At 47.4% G+C, this 21,750-nt stretch overlaps 1 protein-coding gene across 1 annotated transcript in view; it reads right to left on the bottom strand.

Moving 5' to 3' along the window:
- IGDCC3 (immunoglobulin superfamily DCC subclass member 3) overlaps window positions 1–21,750 on the bottom strand; it is a 111,090-nt gene that overhangs the window by 80,879 nt on the left and 8,461 nt on the right. The window contains 1 exon segment of the mRNA XM_030014937.1: window positions 17,987–18,292. Within this exon segment, the coding sequence (XP_029870797.1) occupies window positions 17,987–18,292 (306 nt within the window).

Here is a 21,750-nt window from a genome sequence, read left to right on the forward strand (position 1 = left end):
ACATCAGCATTAAATCCCAGTTAGCCACACCACCCAAGCTAAAAAGCCCTGTGGACCCAAAATGTAGAGATGTCTCCCAAACAAACACAGGGCAGGCTGAAACACCCTCACTAAGCAAAACTCCATTAAACTCCTGACCCTTCTCATTAAGATAAATGAGGTCTGACTGTCACTTTACCTTGCCACCCTTTCACTTAAAACTGAGAAGGAAGCAGATGCTTAATTAGCATCCATCATGGGTGTTCACAGGTCTCGGTGTAAGGAGCAAGCAATCTGCTACTTCTTAGAAATCCTGGGTGACATCCTCCATCCACCTGCAGCGACGCATGCTGCTGAAATCCCTGGAGGGACAGAGGGACAAAACTCCAGGTGTGAAACTACGGCTTTGCTAGGAGCCCATCTCTCACCTCCACATCTCAAGGCAGCCAGATGCCCAAGTCAAATGCCTACAGCTACAAGGTCTGTGTGATCTCTGTATCTGTGGATAAGCTTAAAGATTTTCTAGCTCTTAGCCAAGATAACTCATCCACTCCAGTTAAGGACCCAGGAATGGAGAATTGTACAGTCCCCATATGCTAATAGACATGCATAAACTCCCATTAGCTGGGGAGAGGCTGGGTGGTGAATGAGCTAAATTGGCTGCCTTACAGAGCACTTTCTTTGTTATTGCTTGAGACTTTCCTGCCATGGACTGCAAAACTTCCAAATCAGGGAGCACTGAAAGGTTTCAGGAGGAAAAAAAGAACAGAAAAAAACCCACCCAAAAGCCCAAACTGAAAATACCTAAAAAACCCAGATCTGTTTTCAAAATTTTTTAAATACCCAGGGTTTAAGTCCCTCATTTGAGGGCCAGCACCTACAAGGTGACTCTGACATAGCCTATAGGACCCAAACAATAAATGATGTGTATACATACAACTAGTGGAAAGCTCCAGTCTCTTTTCAACCCCACAAGGACAAGCTGGATTTAACACAACCATGAGCTCCCCATGTCCTTCTCCCTGTAGGAGAGAGAGATTCTCAGCTAGGAGGCAATCACAGGGAAGCAGTTTGCACGTATGCTAACTTGGTCCAAGGACACAACTACATGAAAAGCCAGTCTCCTATAAGCTCTGTTCGCACCCCTTGTGCTTTCCTAACATTTTGCAGCACCCAGGGAAATCACAGAATCATTTAGGTTGGAAAAGACCTTTAAGTCCAACTGTAAGCCTAACACTGCCAAGACCACCAGTAAACCATGTCCCTAAGCACCACATCTAAATGTCTTTTAAATACCTTCAGGGATGGTGACTCAACCACTTCCCTAGCAGCCTGTTCCAATGCTTGACAACCCTTTCAGGGAAGAAATTTTTCCTAATATCATTTAAACCCTCCTTAGTAAATGGTCCTTTTGGGAACTGGTGCCGAGCCCAGTCCGTTTGCCCACTCGGACCCACATTTGTGTGGGTCAGCAGGAATCACATCCTGCTCTGCTATGCCAGACATTGGGATTACGGTCTGGCCTCCAGCGAGCTTCATTTTCCTGCGCTTTTGTCATATGTTGCCATGGTCCACCTTGTCCCCATAGACTCTTTGGTCAAGTTGCTTTACCTGAAATACTGTAGCCGTCAGGAGCTATCCAGCTTCTCCAAGGAAGATAGGAAGAGACAAAAGTATCTCTTCAAGAAAGCCAGGAGGAAAGGGACCCTGGAAGGAAGGCACCAGAGCAGCGCTGCAATCAGACCCCAGAAGGACAAGAAGGTCGTGTTGGCCGTGATCTCATGCCACCTTCTACTGAGCCACAGGTGTATTGCTCCTGCAACAGGAATGCAAACCAGAGCTTCCATCTTCTGGCACTACTCACCCAAATCTCAGGGAGCAATTACTACACGGAGCACTAATAAGGAATAAGAAATCCCCAAGGTGCTGAGACTGTCTAAATAAATCATGCTTCGAAGTGTGATTCAGCCATTCTTGTTCTCACCTGACAAGACACTCAGCGACTTTTCTCCACTGAAAATACAGCAAGTTTTCAAGTGAGAAAGAGCAATAGATTAGACCCCTTAGGAAAAAGATAAAATGGACTATTGGCTGTTTAAGAGTCCTTGATTTGAGGAGGATGGGATTGTGGTTCAATTTTATCAGCTGCTCAATAGGTACATTTAATGAACTACATTGCTGGCGGTCTCTTGACTCAGATGGGAATTAGCATCAAACCGGAGAAAACAAAGCAATTTGATGGAAAAACACATGACTGGAGCAAAGTGGGACAGACACGACTTCGACCTCCACAATATCACGGAAATTTGCAGCTGAACCCATAAAAAAGTCCACAAATATCCTGGATTAAAAAATAAAATCCCCAAAAGTTACCTTTAAGCAATCCTCCATTTATTTCCCATTAAAAACTCCTGGTTGTGTAAATTGGATTCAAATGAACGTATTTACATTTGCAGTAGGAACCTGAAGTCAAGCTGTCAAAATGTCACTCTGTCACTCATGTTTTCATTGCACTCCATCACAACACTGAGACATTCCCCCCCCCTTCCTCAGCAGCCTCTTTGGACACAAGCGAATGAGTGGCAGGAAGGAAGGACGGCTGCTGGGAGGGTGTCTCGTAAGGATGCTGTAGTGGAAAAGTGTTATTTGCCTGTGAATTCTGGCACGCCAGGCTCTTATTGTCATTGGCTTTCAGCCAAGCACTGCCAGGACACAAAAAGTCAATTTATGTCAGGATTTTCATTGACTCACTACCCCTCGTTCCTCACATTTTTGGGGCAGCTTATTATGAAAGCCGGCACTGGCCATATGTGGAGTTTTCACATAAGTGTTCATCCTAATTAAGAGCATGCCAGGATGGAGAGTAAATTACAGCAGGCCAGTGTCGTGTTCACTGTGAAAAATAGTGTGTTATTAATCTGGGACAATCTATTGTGTGTCAAGGATTACATGACTCCTCATTTTCCTTAAAAAAAAAAGCCCACAGGGAAAAAAACAGTCTTTAAAACCAAACAGTTTAAAGCCATAAAATCCCGCTCTTCTAAGTGAAGTTTCTGAAGGCAGTAAAAATCTCCAGAATTAAGTAAGTAAGGCCAAGTAAGACCAAGATGTACCACTTGAGGCTAAACATTCAAGGGAAAGCATCAGTAACTTACTACTTTTTGTTTCGTAATAGGATGCTAATGGTGCAGCGAAGATGAGGACTACATTTACATCAGTCCCTACACAAGGACAGGGCAACGATAAAGGACCTAACCCCATCTCTTCTGTTTTGTCCCCAGAAGAGCTCTTTCTAGGCTCTCTCCTCAGGCCTTTTGGGTAGCAGCTCCCAAACATTTTAGGACCAACTTCGGAAAACAAGCTGGAGCTGCACACGGGATGATGAGAGGACAGCAGCATTTTAGAGAGGACACCCATGCAACCCAAGGGCAGAAATTCATCTCCTTTTTGGCTACTACCTGATAGCTATTCTTGCAGGATCAAGCAACAAAATAACTACAAACTGATACCACTCCTAAACAGAAGTCAGTGCTAACAAAGCTAGAAAAAAAGAGAGATTTGCAGCTCTGAGCACCAACGACAAAGTATATGAGCTGCCGATGGAAGGAAGAAACATCCAGCAGTCAGGCTGTGCATGCACCCAATGGCATGGACAAGGTCCAGGTCAGCACACAGAGGCAAGAGCTAAAATGGGCAAGCCCACAGCTTTTGCTCGGCCAGGTTTGCACCCTGGGGATCAGCAGACCAGTCTCTGGAAACAGGGACTATGTCTTGCTTATTCTGAATAATGTTACCTCTGGGAGGACAGCCGTTGAAATAAGGCACATTAATAGAAAAGCAAAGCAAACGATGGCAAAGCTGGCAAGTAATGCCACTTCCAGTAAGACCCAGGAGATGGACTAACCTCTACAGACCATCCAGCCACATGCAGGGTTTAATCTGTAATGAGTGAGTGCCGTGACAATGGGAGATCTCAGTTGCCTGTCATACACGGCTGTAGTGCTGGCCTTAATTCTTCCACCCAGGTCTGGAAACCTCCCTGGTTTTGCAAACAGGCCCCTGTCTCTGGCAGGGAAGAAGACTGCAGTCAAACAGCACTGAGAAGCACTTATAAACATTGCCCAGCGGAAAATGAGGAATAACCCTGTGTCTGACCAACAGCATGAGAATTGTATCAATAACCCAAAGGATGTGCCAGTCCTCCTGGCTACACTGCTGCCTCTCAGGACCCTAGTTTTACTAGCTTCCAGGAAAAACACCACCTAAGCCAGAATTGCTAGGATGGGGTAAGGTCTTCCAGCTCCTGCCTAGTTGCTTACTGTGCCAGAGCAGTCTGCTAGCTTTTCTGGCCCCTATGCCATGAAGAAAAGCTGGAAAACATGATGCCTACAGTATCTAAAAGCAGGAGACAACCCAAGATATCTCTTTAAAATTATCTCTAAGCCCAGGTTCTGATTTTTAAAGTTAGCTGCTCCCAATCCAGAGATGGAAGCACATGCCATGTATCAGAATATCCCATGTTTTACTAATCAGTATTAAAAAAATAAAAAATACTTATTCCCAATACCCATGTCTTGCCCTTTTCTGTGAACCATCTGGTTTGGACCCTGTCAGTGTCGGGAGACTGCATTAACCAGAGCTGATGTACTAACCCATCAATTCTGCACTCCTCTGAGATGTTGCCTTCAAGCTCATTATCCAAAGTCTAAATTGCAAAGAATTAGATACTTTCACTCTGCATACCAGCAGGAAAAAAAAAAAAAAAATCAAATAAAATTCACAAGCCCACAATCTAATTAGGAAAAAACCTTCCAGTCCTGAAGCGTTTGTCAGTTTTTCATCTTGCAAAATGCATACTAATACCCTCTTCCCCTGCACACTGCGTGGGACTGCCATTACGCTGCTTCCATAACATGCCAGAAGTGATCAGCATTAGGCCTTCCTAATGTGTCTCAGAAACAATAGCAATTACAGAGTCGTCCATTCATATCTAAAGGCTTACCAGACTACAACTTCCCTCAGGAGGCTAAAGACATTTCATCGAAGCAATTATATTTATGTAGCATTAAAGTACTTTCTTTTAAGCCACGGCAGTTACCTTTTTGCATTAGAAGCACAGCAGTAACAAGGAGCCCTCTCACCTGATCCAAACTCCTCCAAGCATATTTTTTGCCTGTTTAAAGATTGCTAACACGCACACCTTGGGGTTTTTGCTGCCTTATTTTTAATGTTATTACCCAAGAGATCTGACATGCAGATTGGAGCCTATTTACATGACAAGGGACCAGAATGGAAGAAGCTCATCCGTTTATTCAGCTCTCATCATGTCATCAAGGACCTTGTGATGTCTGGCAATGCCGTGAAGCCCCAACTTTCAGCGTTTCGCAGTTCTGTCAACCTTAGCTCTCATTATGTTAAAAGCGAGATGTTTTCAAGCTTTTTTTTCTCCACAAATCACAAACGCTAGAAACATGACTTAAGTGTATCATAACAGCTAAAAGTCAACAGATGACCTAAAGGAACTAATAATTTGTTACTTTTTAATATCAAGAATTCAGAACAAGTGTTATGATTTTGGGAGAGGGAAGATAGCTCGACTCAGGTTTTGAATGCTGGAAGCTGTCAATAGAGTACATTATTTATTTTCCATGTTTTTTCCCCTTTTCCTACAGGAAGCCAAGCAGCTCTCTAGAAATACTCCACCTATGAATTTCATAGCATGCACTGAAAAAATCAAAATGCAAAGCCTTGGCGTGATGTCTCAAATCTCTGCCATTCAACAGCTGATCATATTTTCCCTTTGAGCTGCACCAGCTGCACCCCACCGGCATGCCTGGCTTGCACAGGGCTGCTGGGCAAGTTCGGCACCCAAGATCCCAGCTTGAAAAGACATTTCTTTCAAAGCAAAGGCTGCACCTAGCTCTGAGATGCAGAGGGTATTTTTTTAGTGCTTGAAGCACTAATAAGAGGAACAAATTCCTCGTGTTTGACCAACATTTCCTTGGATCTGGGCTGTCCATCTTGCTTCCCGAGCTATTCACATTGGAGAGCAAGAGCTATCATGACTCTGCACACCGGTGCTGCTCAGCTCAGGATCCCAAAAGGATCACCCAGTGCCTCATCTGTCCTTTTTGGGTAGGAAACTAGCAGCCTGAATTTTGCAGCTGACAGACCATCTTGCAGGCATGAAACCTAACCCCATCCCTCCTGCCTCGCTGGGTCCTTCTGGGGATGCCGCTGGCTGGACCGGCTCCTGGCCGCCTTGCCACACTGTGGCCAGCCGTTGTACTGGCCTAAGGATGAACTTGTTGCCATGGCAGGAGTCAAAGCATGCGTTGCGCTGCTGGCATGGCGGCGAGCGGCAGCACGAAGCGCCGGCTGCTCCTCCACAACGGTTTTTTGTTGTTCCTTTCTCACCAAGGCAGCCCCGCCACAATGCGCCCATCCTCTTGCCACACTGGAGCAGCCTGGCAAAATCCAGCTGACCGGAAAGCACAAGTAGCACCGTGGTTGAGGGCCCAACATTGCATTTCTCTGCTGCAAACTCTGCCTCTTTCCTGCCTGCTGCAGGCCACAGCATGGGAAAGCAGACCCCACAGCACAAGGGGAGCCTCCCACTGCAAAGGCAGGATGTAAAGAGATGCCAAAGTTTTGAGGCATGAGACCTGTCCAATACAGAGAAGAAAATTTTAAGTGAGGGCAAATAGCATCACTTGAAAAGGAGGTTGTCTCCAGCTAATGCATTTCCTCACTCCTGCTGGGATGTTTGTTGCAGGACAGGCTTAGCTCTGCTGCTGGGTAGTGCCTTTTAAAACTCCCTTACAGCTTTGATTAGCCTTACTAAAACTAAGGGCATCTCTCATTCATACACTAATTAATGGCGGGCTCAGAAGAGGTTGGTATCCCTCATCGCTGAAGATTTTAACAAGGAGAAATACAAAGGTAGACTTAAAAATAAAAGCAATGCTCCTTCCTGAGCAGCGGTTTCAGTGCCTCAGAGATTACAAGGCAGCCCTGCTCTGCGTGTCAGCAAGCCTTTCCAAAATAATGAGCCTGCTTCCGTCCCAGGCAGCTCCTGTTGCACTGGAGAAATGAGCAGAAAGGTATTATGGGCTCACACTCACCAGATGGATGTCCTGCTTTGTTCTCCGCTTACAGAAAACCCTACACATACAGTTTGGATTATCTTCATTGTAATTCTAATCACCACCTCTGTGTAAGGGAGGGAGGGAGGAAGGGAGGGATCCTTGCCTCGGTCAGGAGAGCTAATTAAAAGTTGTGAGTCATCCAGACTTCTCCACACACTGGAAATGCTTTTGGAAGATCAGGTAATCTCTCATTCTTGGGGGAACTTGGTTAGCAAAAGAAAAATTAAGCAGGCTCCCCTTGGGCAGGGAGCTGTACAAGAACAAATCCTGTTTCCCCTGCGGGACACGGCAACATGAATCACAGAGGTGCTTCAAACGTATGCAAACTACACTTTAAAACAGAAAGGCTTGTACGTGTTCCCCAGCACAGAAACACAAACACCTCCTATGTACCTATACCCACGCTGGCTTTTAAAACTCGTTGTCCAAGAGGCTTTTGCATACGAATATACAACGCAGGGACCTCTTGTCTTCCCCTAAAAGAACTTCTGAACCCTCTGGCTGGTTCCTGGATGGTTGGGTACAGGCTCAAAGGTCTCAGAAAAGCTAGATCCACAAGCCTCATGAAAATCAACAGCCAGCAGCAATGCGAGGTACACTCAGTGCCCCAAATCCTCAACCCCGATTAGCCGCAGAGCAATCAGCGCCAAGCAGTATGCCTGGAGGGAACCGGCGGAGAACCGGCCTCCCCAAACCCGCTGTGGTGGCAATGAGCTGCTGGTGCTGATAATGAGCTCTGACAGCTTCAAACGGGGTCAGGGCGCCCCGCACCAGGCTGATGCAGACAGTCTGCAGGCGAAGGGTCCCCAAACACAGAAAGTCTGGGAGAAGCTGGGGAGCACCAATGCCTCCATCCCCGATTCCTGGAGATATAAGGGCATCAGGAGAGTTGCCCAAGGTCACACAGGATGGCAGTAGAGGAGCTGAGCTTCCTAAGGCATCAAACACCACGCTGCATCAGCCAAAACAGTCAACTCTGGATCCTTAAGACTAGTGCCCAGGCTCTCTATTTAGGACGTTGACCAGTCCCTGTCATTTAGAGGTGCTGGGCACCTGCAGAGTCTGAGCCCTCGCAAAGGTCTAGAGCACCCATGGGTTTTCCAAGGGACAAGGAAGCTGTTTTCTCTTTGGCTACCATAAAAGAACCAGCAAATATTATTTTTGTTGTCATCTTTCAAATGGCCAGTCCAGCATGCAAAGACTTTTTCTTCTCTCTTCCCTCCCTTTTTTTTTGAGAGAGAGTTCGAACTGACCCCCTTGGGGCCCTGCCTCTCCTCTCCCCCCGAGCATTAGGATCACTAATGAAAGACACTCTCAGGACTTTCTCTCCAACCCCTTTACATTGCCATGGGAAACCATGGTGAGCTGGACACGGATGCTGCTCCAAGCAAACAAAGTGTCTTGGCAAGCCCCCTCACCTCGGACGGAGCCACATACTGGGGACCAAAGGGATGCAGCTGCATTGCTTGGCCATTCAGGGCAATATCACCACATAGAGCTCAGGACAAGAGCAAACCCCTGGACCGAGGCTGAATGTCCCACTGCCCTCTGGGAAAGATGCTGAGCTGCAGGGGAAAAGAAATGGTAATGGGCAAATCACATCAAGGAACAAGGGAAAACAGGGTACTGACCCTTCCGCCTGATAGTTTTGGAGGTTTGCTCAGTACCACAAATCTGCTTGGATTCAAATCCATTTAGCCTTTGCTTCATGGGAACCCCACAGGCCCTGGAGAACCTTCTTGGTGAAAGGATGCTCCAGTTGATGCTCCTACCTTTCTGCCCAAAAATAGACATGATTTTACCAAAACGATCTGCAAACTGGTTTGAACTGGCACAGCCTTGGGACCTGGACATTTGTAACCAGCTCATCCCAAACACACATTAGGTCTGACTTTTTGTTGTATGTGAAGACTTGGGCAAACCTGAATCACATTTCTTCAGTGCTCAGTGAAGCCATGAACCCAGTTTGCGCACCCTTGGCTTTTCCTGGTCCCTCCTACTGCATCCATGACATCCTCCTTGATGAGAGTTCACTGTCCCCCTTCCCTCTTTGACACCTCCTCTAAGTCAGTGTTCCTCTGCAGTCTCAGCAAAGCAGTTCGATCCCTGGTAGGGCAAGCTATGGCCTGAGATGAGGATGGGCATCATCCTGCCCAGAGAGATGGGCAGCAAACGCAATGCACTACACACAAAAGCCACCAACCAATTTGCAGTGCCACGCTCCAAGATGAGCAACACAATTGAAGAAACACAAGCTCCTGCTCCTGGCCAAAAACATCTCACAGGGATCAATCATGACTTGATCCATCAAGTTTTCTCTTCCTGCCCTTCCTAGGCAGGGCAGGCAGGAAAACGCTTGGTTTTTCCTCGATGAATAAGCACAGAAGGATCGATCAAATGCAGCGGAGTACAATGCTGCAGCTGAAGTATGCACACACTGAGCCTTTTCTGCTACCGCAACACCGCCACTCATTTACACACCAGCAGCCTAAAACTATCTCTTTTGTACACCCAAATTGATCCTCACTCTTAATTAGTGCTCTCAGTTGCAGCAAAATTTCATTTGTTTCTTCCAAATGTGGCCTGATCCATTGTCCCTCTCCCATGACCTGTGAAAATTAGTCATTGAGCTCAGTGACAGTGGTAAGTGCAAAATGCAGCATCAAAGGGACATAATGGGGGCCTCTTAGGACTGACAAAAAACCACCATTAATCAAGGCATGCTCAAGAGGTGCCAACTTACTGAGGCATGTGAGTGGTGCCGGTCCCGAGTGCGGGCCCTCCTGCGGGAGGCTGGATGCAGAGGGCTGTGTAGGTGCAGAACTCCCCATCACCCTGAGGACCGCAGCCTGCCCCAGGCAGGCGGGTGTGTGCAAGGACGAGCAGCTACCCCAGCATTGCTGCTCCCTGGGCAGATGGTCTCTGCTCTGCAAGTCCCAAGGATCTGTCCACCTGCTTTCCAAAAGAGGTTACGGAGCCATGCTTTTCCAGGCAGCTGCTTGGTTTAGAGACTCGGGATGGAGATTGTCTCATGATACCCAATGCACTGCTTTAACTGCGTCCCGTGGCCCCTACTACTGTCAGGAGGGATGTATGGGACACCACACCAGATCAGGAGGGAGATGTCAGCATCTCCGTCTGTGTCTCCAGAACTAACACGAGAGCCTGCAGGCTCCCAGAGCCAAACACACAACACTATCTGTCCAACAACACTCCGCACCGATGCCCTTGTGCAAGCCCAGGACCAAGCTAAGGGAGAAGGCACAAACGGCACAGACAGACCAGAGTGGTGCAGAAGCTGCAGCAAAATCACGCAGGGAATTATCCCAGGGATCAGGGCCTGAGAGCCCCATGGACAAACCTGCATGGGTACAAAGCCAGGGCAGCCCTGCAGCCAGTGAGACAGCAGTGGGGGAGCCGAAAGGGTAAGGGACCGATTTTAGCTGGTTGGGGTAGAGAGAGTTTTAATATCAGAAAATCAAAGCAAAGAGGTAAATCTCTGCAAAATTCAAACCTCCATAGCAAAGCAGTGTGTCTAAACCCTCTCCTGCAAATCCATGTCATTAAACAGAATAACTTGGACTCGGCAAATCCAAACAACTCTCACTTTCAAGGTCCTGCATTCAGAAGCCCACAATGGAGAACAATGAGGTAGAGAAAAAGCCGAGGATCTTGACGCCGCATTCAGAAGGCCATCTGGTCTGGCCAGCACAGCCAGCGCTGGGAACGGGCAGCGTCGTGGGTTGAGATTTAATCTGAGCCACTTATTGAGTGACCTCAGGCGAATCATTTGACCTCCTTTTGCCTCAGTCAACCCAACTGTAAAATTGGGTTTAAAGCAAGAACCTCTCTGAAAACCATATGCTGTGCCTAGGAGGAGTGGGAGCAAACTCCCTTCCCAGCAACGGGGCGGCAATGGCGGGTGGGGCCAAAACTGGAGCAGAAGAGGCAGTGCATGGAGCTAGGATCCAGCATCCCTTGGTGTCAGAGGGCTCCAGCTGAGAGCTCTCCCAGGTCTCATCCTGCCAGCCCTGGGAAAGCAGCTTTGGGCCCCGTGCAGGGACTCACCCGTAAGAGGGGATTTGTGAGGTCTGCCCTTCCTCATATCACTACAGCACCCAAAGGCCCCAAACATTCAAAACAGGGTACCCAAATCCCAATCTCATAGCAGCCAGGCTGCTGTGGGCAGGGATCAGCACAAAAGACACAACCCTGACACAATCAGGTATCTTTCTCTACCGCTTCTGTGCCCTTTTATTTATTTATGTATTTTGCTGTTTTCAGTAACTGTGGGTTACAGCCATGACCAGAGCTTCGAGGCAAACACAGCGATGCTTTCCTTTAACTCACTGGTTACCCGCTAGATCAAGAGTATTGATTGCTCTGATCAAATGCCCCCGAAAATGAATTCCTACTCACAGTCTTGCCAATGAATGGCAGCAGAAAAGCAGCCCCCTCTCACCTGGGCACCAGCCTCTCCCCAGCACTGTGCACCCTTTGCCTCTTGGCAGGCTCGCAGGGAAGCAACAGTGCAAATGAAACACCATACCCAGCTAACATGGGTCCCCAATAAACACAAAATAGCAATTTGCCCCACCAAGGTGCTCACAGGGGTGTGCAAATGATGCACACCCTGAGTTCAGAGAGGGGAAACTGAGGCAGAGCTGGTGCATGGATGTCACTGGCCAGCTGGGACCCTCATAGGGCAGAATGAGAGTGAGAGCCACATATAACCATCACGCCACCACCAGCCCGCTGGAAAAACAACCGTATAACTAGTGGCATTACAAATCCTTGAGCTGAGACAAGCCTGAGTAGATAAAGAGCTGCTCTAGGTGACAGCATCAAAGAGATCCTGGGGCGATGACTGCAAGCAGAAGACTAAGGTAGCAGAGACCTGCCCTCCCGAATAAAATAGCAGAGGAGGGTGGCCCCACGCTTCAAGGAGAGGCTGGAGCAAAGTAGCAGCCAGAAGGACAAGCAGTGTAAAAGCACATGAGGCTGGGCACCGTGCTGCCTCCACAGAGCTGCCCACGCAGGTACCAGCAGAGCGTCACCCCATGTTAAAAAAGTAGGCAGTGAACTCAGGAGCAGCCTCATGCTGCAGGTGCAGGCTGCAGAGATGTCAGAACTTCCTCAGCTGTGCTCCAAGAGTTAATTGAGACAAATAACTCAACAGTGCTACCATTAATGAAATTCTTCTGATATATTTCCCCTGAGCTTTCTATAAATGACTAAGTGACATTACTGCCTGCAGTGCAAACCCCCTATATGAGAGATAACATTGCCGGAGCTAAGGTTGGCGCATCCACGTTAGAAGCCTCGCAAAGAAGTGCAAGATGATATTTAAATAACTATCACTCTGCTAAGAAATGAGCAGCCAAAAGAAATATGGTCTTATAATGTGCTCAAGTCTCAGGATGAATCCTGGCTGTTACATGCAGACACTGAAATGCAGTGGGTGGTAAGTGACAAACTCTTTTAATCCCACAAATCTACTAAAATTCCCAGTCAAATCTCTCCGGTCTCCCACCAGTAACTCCTATATTTGTACATTTGTTTTGCAGCGCACACAGGGCCAAATACTGCAATAGTACAGATTTTAGAGGCAGCATCACGTGAGCCAGTCATGTCCTAGAGGCAGCCAAAAGAGCTGATGGAGGGAAATAACCGACTCACCCATCATATCCATCCCCTGGAAACCTCTCACGGACTTTTTGCTTTACTTAATTTCTTTTTCTTTCCTTTTTTTTCCTTTAGTAATCCCTCATAGGTATTTTTCCCCTCTGAGACCCACTGCTACAAGCCCAGAACTTGCTCTGGGCTTTACCAGGAGCCGTGAGCATTCAAAGCATAGACAATGAAGAAACATCACTGGCATCAGGACTGAGCCTTTCTACTCAGCATTTGAGAAGAAAGGCCATTAAATACAAGCAGAGCCACAACTGAAAAAATAAAAAAAATCTCATTTGTGGATGGAGGAAAGTTGGCATGCAACACCAGGGGTTAAACTGCAATAAAATGCAAGTGACCATTAGCCAAAAGTTCCTGGGAGTAACACGACCACATCTCCAGAGCCCCAAACCGACACCAGGGCACTTGCTTTAAAAGCATACCTTTACTTCCAGCACGTGTTTTGCACCACTAAAACATGTCATCACAAAAGTATCCCACTTCCAACTGCGCAGACAGGTTGAATTGATCTAAGCACAAGCTATAGGTAGGGCTCTGCTGACAATACAGATACTGTACGCGCACAAGAAAAACTGACAGCAAACCCACGTGTTTAAGGTCTGCCTTCATGTTTTGAGCTGAGACTCGCAATCTGCATCCAAACAGTGGCATTGCCCAGGAAATACCTTGGTGACAACTTTGGTGCCACCTTATTTAAACCTTAATTTAAAATGCTAACTTCATAATGAGTGGAACAAAACTGTGTAAAAACATTTCCCACTCTAATCCTGGTTTGATCCCCCCAGTATGGCCTTCTTTTGTAATTACATCCCTTTGTGATCTCACTCTAATGCCTTGTATTGTGACCCATAAAATAATCAGCCCCCTTTGTCTCTCCCTAATCCTTTTAGACTTCCTTCTTGTCTCTACACTCTTATAAATGCTGCCATTATTTGGGCTCAGCAGCTCTTCCCACCACCCCAGAGCCTGGAAAGGGGGCTGCAGGTTAAACCCTGAATATATTCTGTGCAGAGGAGCTGAAACGATGGGAAGATCTTTGCTGCTTTAAAAACCCCGTGATTCCTGATCTCCTCCCCTGGCTGCACAGCTTGGCAGGGAAAACAACTTGCAGGCATGCATATGCACCAGATCTCACCCCTTTTCATATTTTGCAGATGACCTTGAGACCCTTGGCCTGGAGGTTGCAGCGGACAGCGTGTTTGTGGGGAGAGCATCCTTGGCCCCAGGCTGGGTGAGAGGAGCTGCTGCTGCTGTCCGCAGGGATCAATGCAGAGAAGAGACCAAACATCTGCCTTGCCCAAGCTATCAATCCTGCCCTCCTGCCGGCAGGGTAAGTGAAATGGATGGCCAGGCACAGTGGGATGGAGGAGCGGTATTTGGGGCAGGATGCAGAAGGGAAGGGGGTAAGGGAGCAGAGAAGGGCACGGGTATGTGTGCTGCTACGCTTGGCTACAAAACACTCCCTCCACAGCAAGATACGATGAGGAAAGCGTCTTTACAAGCTCAGATCTCTCCAGAGCTATTCTCTGGTCCCACAGTACTTCAAATATTGGGCAGGGCCATTTCACCAAACTTCAAGAAACCTCTTTGGCTCTAAGTTGCACAATTTACTTACTTTCCCTCTTTCCTTTTTTATTTAATAGCACCAGATCAAACAGGGAAAATTGCTACTCTCAGGCTGGATGCGTGCAGAGCCTGATCCGATACCCAGTTTGATGGTGATTTCCAATTAGTGGTAACTGCTTGTTATTGAGTGATATAATCAATGGGTCTTACTCCACCGGCCGGGCTGTGATTTATGATGATGTGGAACCAGCTCCATCAAATTACAGCATCGGCAAAAAGGGCTGGAAATGCCATGAGACAACACAATCAGTAAGGCCAAGTTAAGCAAAGGGTGGTGATGAGAAGGAAGGCAGCTGTGTTTTGGGGAGCTGACCTTCCAAAGGAGTGGACTCTAGCCATTACTATTGCTCAGAGGATATCTCCATCCACAGACAGCAAAGGCGTGCATCAGCTTCTGGCATGCACAAGGGAAATACAGCTCCTCAAAGAGACCCAGGAAGACACAGCCAAGCAGTGCCTCCAGAGAACACTCTGCCTACAAAACTGATTTTAATTAAGACAGCTTGGAGTCATGCGAAATTATGAAACTATCATTAGGAAAAAGAAAATATCTGTATTCAATAACCTGATTAGATTATAGAAACATGCTGCATTGCACAAGCTTTTAAACTAACACACCAGGGTTTGAACAGACACAGAAACAGCAACCGAAAAAATTCCAACCAGCGTGTTAGGCAGAGGCTGGAAATGACGAGCGCCTCTGCTCAACTCAGTCACACATAGGCTTCTTGCACACTTGTACTTGTTGTCAAAAGAAAGTTACACTACAAAAATGTTATCAATGTGTTTAGCACCTGACCTGCCAATCCACAAACTAGCCAAGGTCCACTTCCCCCCACAGAGTATCTTCGGTTAATAACGATGACATACAGAAATTCCCCTGAATTTCAGTTAAATAAATTTAATGAGTCAATTTTTAGGAGGAAGGCTTTAAGAAGTGCCTGCTCCATGGGGAAACTGCATGCACCTCAAGCCCATTGGGGCCGCACGCACAGCGGCTGACAGCAGCATATTCTTCCCGTTAAATTTTACTCAATGCCAAGTGTTGAAGTAAATTTGAAACATAAAAATATGATATCCAGCCCACATTTCCTGAATGCAAATATGTACATTCCTCCGAGCCAAGAAGATTATATTCCAAGCAATAATACAAAGCCAGGGTCTGTAACGGTGATATGAGACTAACAGCCTGCCTTTGAAGACAGCGAAAAGTGCAGCAGAGCTCTCGAGGGGCTCCGGTCTGTCAGATCCCTTTTATTCCTTAGTAGCATGGCCTTGATCAACTTTCAAGATTTTTGTTTGTGAAAGGTTTTTATTTCTCCTTTGCTTTTGTGTTCAGATGTCAGGCTCAGAGGGAAGAAGAGATCAGCGTTGGGATGAGGTTTTACCCACCAGCAGTATTTACTCTGCTTTGCAAAAGTCTGCTTAGCGCTTGTTTTTTTTTTTCCTTCCAGGCAGCCAGCACCCATTTCTTCCATGCAATGGTCCCATCATCTGTAAAATGGGGATAATTACCCTCCTCCTTTGTTTGACTTGCTTATCATGACTTGGGGCAAGGAAAATAGCTGCTACTTGTGTGTAACCACCCGGAGACATGGGGGCTCGAAGGTACAACTGTGATTCATTCTTAGGAGATTTCATCTACGTTTAAACCGAGTCCTAAGTGCAAGTGCATGCTCCTGCGGTTCAGACACAGTGGGGGACCTCGGCCTGAGCAGCAGGTTACATTTGCTCACAACATCCCGTTTATTCCCATTATCCACAGGCACCTGTGGCATCGAGGCCAGGTGCCCGCTGTTTTGTGCTGGCTTCACCCAGACGTCTTCTCAGGGCTGGCAAGAAACCAAGCCTGAAGCCAGAAAGGAGTCCAGAGCATTTTCAACACGATCCCTTTTTCATTTTGATTCACGCGAAACTATGGCTACAAAAGGAAATGCTATTCAGGGACACACAGCACATCACATACATATTGATGCAGGAGCCAAGATAACAGTGTTTATTGACAATCCACTATCCCAAAGGTAATTCCTCCGGCTCTCATGTCTCCTGTTTACAGGTCCGAGAAGTCTGACATTGTGCTTGTGTGTCAGCCAGCTCCCAGCTCATAAATGCCAGAGCTGTTCACCAAAAGTGCTCCAAGGTTTAGCACCACAAGACTGACAAGTTTGAGATCCAGCTGCTAATCTGGCACAGACCCAAAGCCCTTGGCTCCTGGACAATGTCACTTCTTACACTACTGAAAAGCTAGGTTGCAGATGGCCACTTCATGCACTCAGGAATTGTTATACACAAGGGCTGGAGTGTTCCCTTGGTGGGCTGCCAGCCGGCCCCTGCGCTGCGGGGAGCGGGCGGCAATGCTCCAAAAGCCCCCCCAGTTTGGAGACTGCAGCCAGGGGACCTCAGGCCCAGACTTTCCCATAGACTTTTCCTGCTTTGCACCAAAAAAATCACAGTGTAATACGCAAACACAACAGAATCGGGTAGTAAGTGGCTTCCACAGAAAGAAGAGCAGTAGCCATCTCCCAAACAAGTCGAAGAACCCTTCAGTACAACTTATTTAACAAACCAGCGTTCGGCCAGGTCTCGGGGCCATACCAGACACCTGTCCTCACGCCCATATATAAAGTACACCCAGCAGCGACTTCTGGTTGAATGCAAAAAGGATTAGTGGCTGCACCCCCAGAGCCCACAAACAGACTGTGGGCAAAGCTGGCCACCAACACAACAGGGACAGAAACCACCACGACACCTCAGCTCTGCCATCAGTCCTGGGACAAACATAAACCAGCAACCAGAGCTGGCAAGGGGGAACTCAGCAGCCTGCATGGCAGGAGACCCAACAGGACCAACCGTTCTGGCCATGGCAATGCAACGGGCTAAGCCAGGTACTGTGTAGGGCTGGAGTCACAGCCTGCTCTGTAATTCTTCCTCCCCCACCTTTAAATTTCATTCCCTCGCTGACATTTTCATGTCTCTCCTCCTCCGGGCTCCCCCACCAGACAATCTGTCTGGTGTTGTTAGCCTTGCCCCCAAAAGGCACTGCCACGCTGGGTAGTAAATAAGACCTTGCTGCCTCCACGCTGCCTGCCTTAAATAACAAAATGAAAGAAACCACGACCTTCAGAAGGTCTTTGCCTATGGTTTGGGAAGCGCTGCCTGCCAAGGAGAGCCCAGCCATGCTGCACAGCAAAGGGACTTCCAAACCCACCGCAGGAGATACATAAACTACAGACTACTTCACCACATGACTTTAATGTAACTTATCCCTCCAAGACAGGGAATTTACTGCTAGAAGGTGGCTTTTAGTTTTCTCCCTGAGAAGACTTGATTAGCTCTCCTTTCACACCTGGACAGCTGCACAGATTAGATGCCAGCCAGATCCCCACAGCAGCTCCAGGTTCCTTTTTCTCTTCCCCCTCTTTAATCCTGCCTCCCTGAACACCCAGCACCCACCATGCTGCCCTCCTGCTTCCTGGCAAAGCCAGTGCCCCTTGTGGCATTGCCCCATGAGGCACAGGTGGGATGATGCCCGTACTTACTCGCTGCCTGAATCTTCGCCTTCCGGCTCACCACCAGCCCGTAGTGGTTTTGCGCCATGCAATCATACTCGCCTTCATCTGAGGACCCATCTCCCCGGACCCTCTGGAAGCGGGAGACATAGAGCGACCCGTTGGCCAACATAAAGGCATTCTCGCTGTCCACGATCATGACGCCATTTTTCCGCCATGTGATGGTGATCGGCTGGATGCCTTCCACCTGGCAGTAGAGGATCAAGGGTTGCTCCTGCACAGCTATGTCATCGCTAGGCTCCACAACGAATGCCAGTTCGGAGGAATGGCCAAAATCTAAAATGAAGAGAGAAGGACAGAGTCAGCAGCGTGTCCACAAGAAGCAACAAGAGTCAACTGCTACAGCAGCTAACATGATGATGAAAACATTTGGGATGGAGTGGGCTACAATAGGACTACAGGGTGCAAGTGTTTCAGAGAAACACGAAACCCTTGGGCATGCTTTGGTTCCCAAGGCTTTGCTATCAAAATCTCAGGATGCGGTTTCCAAAGGCACAAACACAGCTACAGACCTTCCAGGCTGCCATTGGAGACTCCAGCCATTCCCACCCCAGGAGCAGAAGTTTACACCAGTTCAAGAAATCCGCTCCTCTCCCCATGTAACCAGGCAAAGAGGGGGCTGCACCGTCCCCAAGACCACTTTGCAGCACAGCCGGTGGGGGTGAAGAGGGACATCATCAGCTCCCGATTCAGACCATATTGCCACCGGCATCTATCTTCACGACACCTCTCCCGCTTGGCAGGCCAGGAGGCTGTTTGCCTCTCACACGTAACACCATGCCCTTCTGTCTCTTTGGTGTCTTTCTCATGCTGTAACAGGCAAAGGATGGTGCTATTCAGCCCTTAATGAAGAGGAAGTTAAGCACCAAAATACAAATGCACAATGTTCTGGCTCAGTGACACAAAAGGTTTCTTGCAAAGCAATTACGCTAAACGATGTCCATGAGAGATAAGTTATTGCAGAATGTACCAACAATAGGCAGACCCTCGCTTCCCATCATACAGATACATCCTAATTTACGTCTTTTGCCAACAGAAGCTTAAACACTATGTCTTTGGCATGTTATGCTTCACTTGGTCCAGCACACCTTTTGAGGGTATAATTTGCCATACAGTCATGATTAGATGCTACAGAAGATGACAGAGATAGAGCTATTGTTTAAAGATTAGCCCAAAATACAGCTGACATGAAAGACAAAAAGCAACCAGGAAACAGGAGTCCTATAAATATTTGAAGGGTGTAAATGCAGGGATGGAAGCGCATATTTTTTATTTTAAAGAAGAGCAACGGAGAAGAAATTCAAGCAGAGTAAGAAAACTACAATTTCATCCGAAAAGCCTTTCTAACAGTTTTCGTGTGCAACAGCCCCTCAATGGGTGGAGGTTTCCAGCTACTCAAACCTACGATACAGCCTCTCTCCTCTTTCATGGGCTCAGGGGGACCGACTCCACAGCTGCTTGCAGAGTTGAGACACACACAGGCAATTTCTCTTGGCAAAAACCAACCACAGCACAGTCTTTGTAACGTCTGTCCCTAATATAGACCCCACCAAGGACAGGATCCCACCGCAGTAGACTCAAAAACAGTGGAGGGCAGATCGTTAATTCGTGGTAAAAAATAAAAGAGATGAGAAGAGGCAGTTATCCTAATGAAAAAGAAGAAAAAAAAAGTCTGTCTTTTCTGCTCTGAAAACCCAGAGATTTTTTTTTTTCTTTCTTTCTGTAAATCCCCATTGCTTTCTACGGCAACTTAAATTGGATTACGGGGGATAAACATTGAGTGCAACCTGAGCCGAGGCAGATGGACAGAGCAGACAAAGAAGGCAGGGGTAGTGCATGGCAGGTCAAAGGTACTGCCGTCAAGGTATGAATGTGTGTGCAGGGAATGGACAAACTCTGCTTAGTGACAGACACCTAAACCACACACTTTATTAACCCATTAAGTCTTAAAATGTCAGGCTAGCTCCAGCCATCTCAGTGATCTATCGTTCACTGTGACTTCTTTTTTATGAGATAGCCCTGGGGTCCTCTCAGCAAGTTAGACTACAGCCAGCACAAACCCATCAATTACTTTTTTTTGTGAAAATTAAGGAATTAGATGAATGCTCCGCATTTTTCTGCAAAGTGGCCAGATTCTCAACAGCACCTACCACGCTGGGGCCCCATTCCCTGCGTGGGCACTCCAGGGAGTTAGGTAGGATAAGGACCCTCGCGTCCTGACACTGAACCAAGGGGGACTTCTGACTCCAGAAAGATTGAACAAGACTTCAGGATTTAGCCTAACAGGCAATCAGAAAAAATCCCTAATGAAAGAAATGTCCCATCTTCCCTCAGCTCCCCTGTACTCTTAGATAAAACAGCTTATTATTATATGTACAATAAAAGAAAGAATCAACATAATTACATGCCCTTCCCACAATAGCTGTCATTATAATAACCATCATTAAGGCCTGTGATTGGAGATAATCATGTTTACCTCCATAAACATTCGGTCTGCGTCCTAACTCCAGGCTGCTCAAGCAGCAGAAGTGATGACACTTATAATTAGGACTGGTGCCCTCAGACACACACCGGGGTGAGGACGGACACTGGCTGGTCCTGGGGTCTCCTTGGTCTGTAGTCAAGAGCAGGACTGTGCCTCAAGGTGTGACACTGTGCAGTGGACAGTGTGCAACTGGTTTGTAACCTACAAATACCCCGCAGTGTCCAGAAAAAAACAAATTCCTCCTCAATGGATGCTTTTATCATGGGATGCTTTTCCAACATTGAAGAAATCCCACTGACACTTTCATGGGGCTTCAGGACCTGGTGACCAACTAACCGGATGCATGGGGAGAAGCAAGCCCACCCCATCTGAGTATTTGGCAGAAGCCAAGTTATATCTTTCAACTTGACATGGGCTTTCAATGCAAACTCAGCCAAAAGTCTCTCTTCTCCCAAGATATGTAGATGCTGAAAGATGCAGGGAGGCATCTCCTGCTCTTCAAAAGTCCCTACGCCTTTCCCTGGCACCATGGGCACATTAGACATCCTAAAGCTGCCTATCTGCATCGTTAAAGAGACAGATCTGAAATTGCCTTAAAAAAAATGAGCTTTGGTCCTCAAGTGCCTCGGTATCCCACTCTGCAAAAACCACAGACTTGTGTCTTTCATGGGGTAAATGTCTGAGTCTCGCAAACAGGTTAAGTCGTTGGCGGCACAGTCGGCAAGAAGCAAGCTGGCAAGCTGACCTGTTTCTGCACCACCATGGCACTGCAGCACAGCAGGTCCCTGGCATGCAGAAAGCTCTGAGGAAGCGGCCACGGGTTCTTCTCCAGCCAAAGGTCACCTTGAAGCCAGTCCCATTCCCTATGGCCCTCAGCTTCATGGCCTAATTTGGGGGCACAGGGTGGGCTTCGTGAGAAGGATACCCCTCTCAATACCATGCTTCTACAGGCCATCATGTTCCTGCAGGTTTTCTCAAAAAAGAATGAGGCCCTGGGATGCTGCACACCATCAGGAACAGACATGAGAAACTGGCCCACAAACAGCCCAACCTAAGCCTGTCGTGGTTTAACCCCAGCTGGCAACTAAGCACCACCCAGCCGCTCACTCACCCCCGCCCCACCCAGTGGGATGGGAGAGAGAATCAAAAAAAAGTAAAACTCATGGGTTGAGATAAAGACAGTTTAATAGGACAGAAAGGAAGAAAATAATAAAAATATTACAATAAAAGAATTGGAATATACAAACCA

The sequence above is a fragment of the Aquila chrysaetos genome, chromosome 5 (assembly GCF_900496995.4).
Source record: "Aquila chrysaetos chrysaetos chromosome 5, bAquChr1.4, whole genome shotgun sequence".
NCBI classification, from domain to species: Eukaryota; Metazoa; Chordata; class Aves; order Accipitriformes; family Accipitridae; genus Aquila; species Aquila chrysaetos.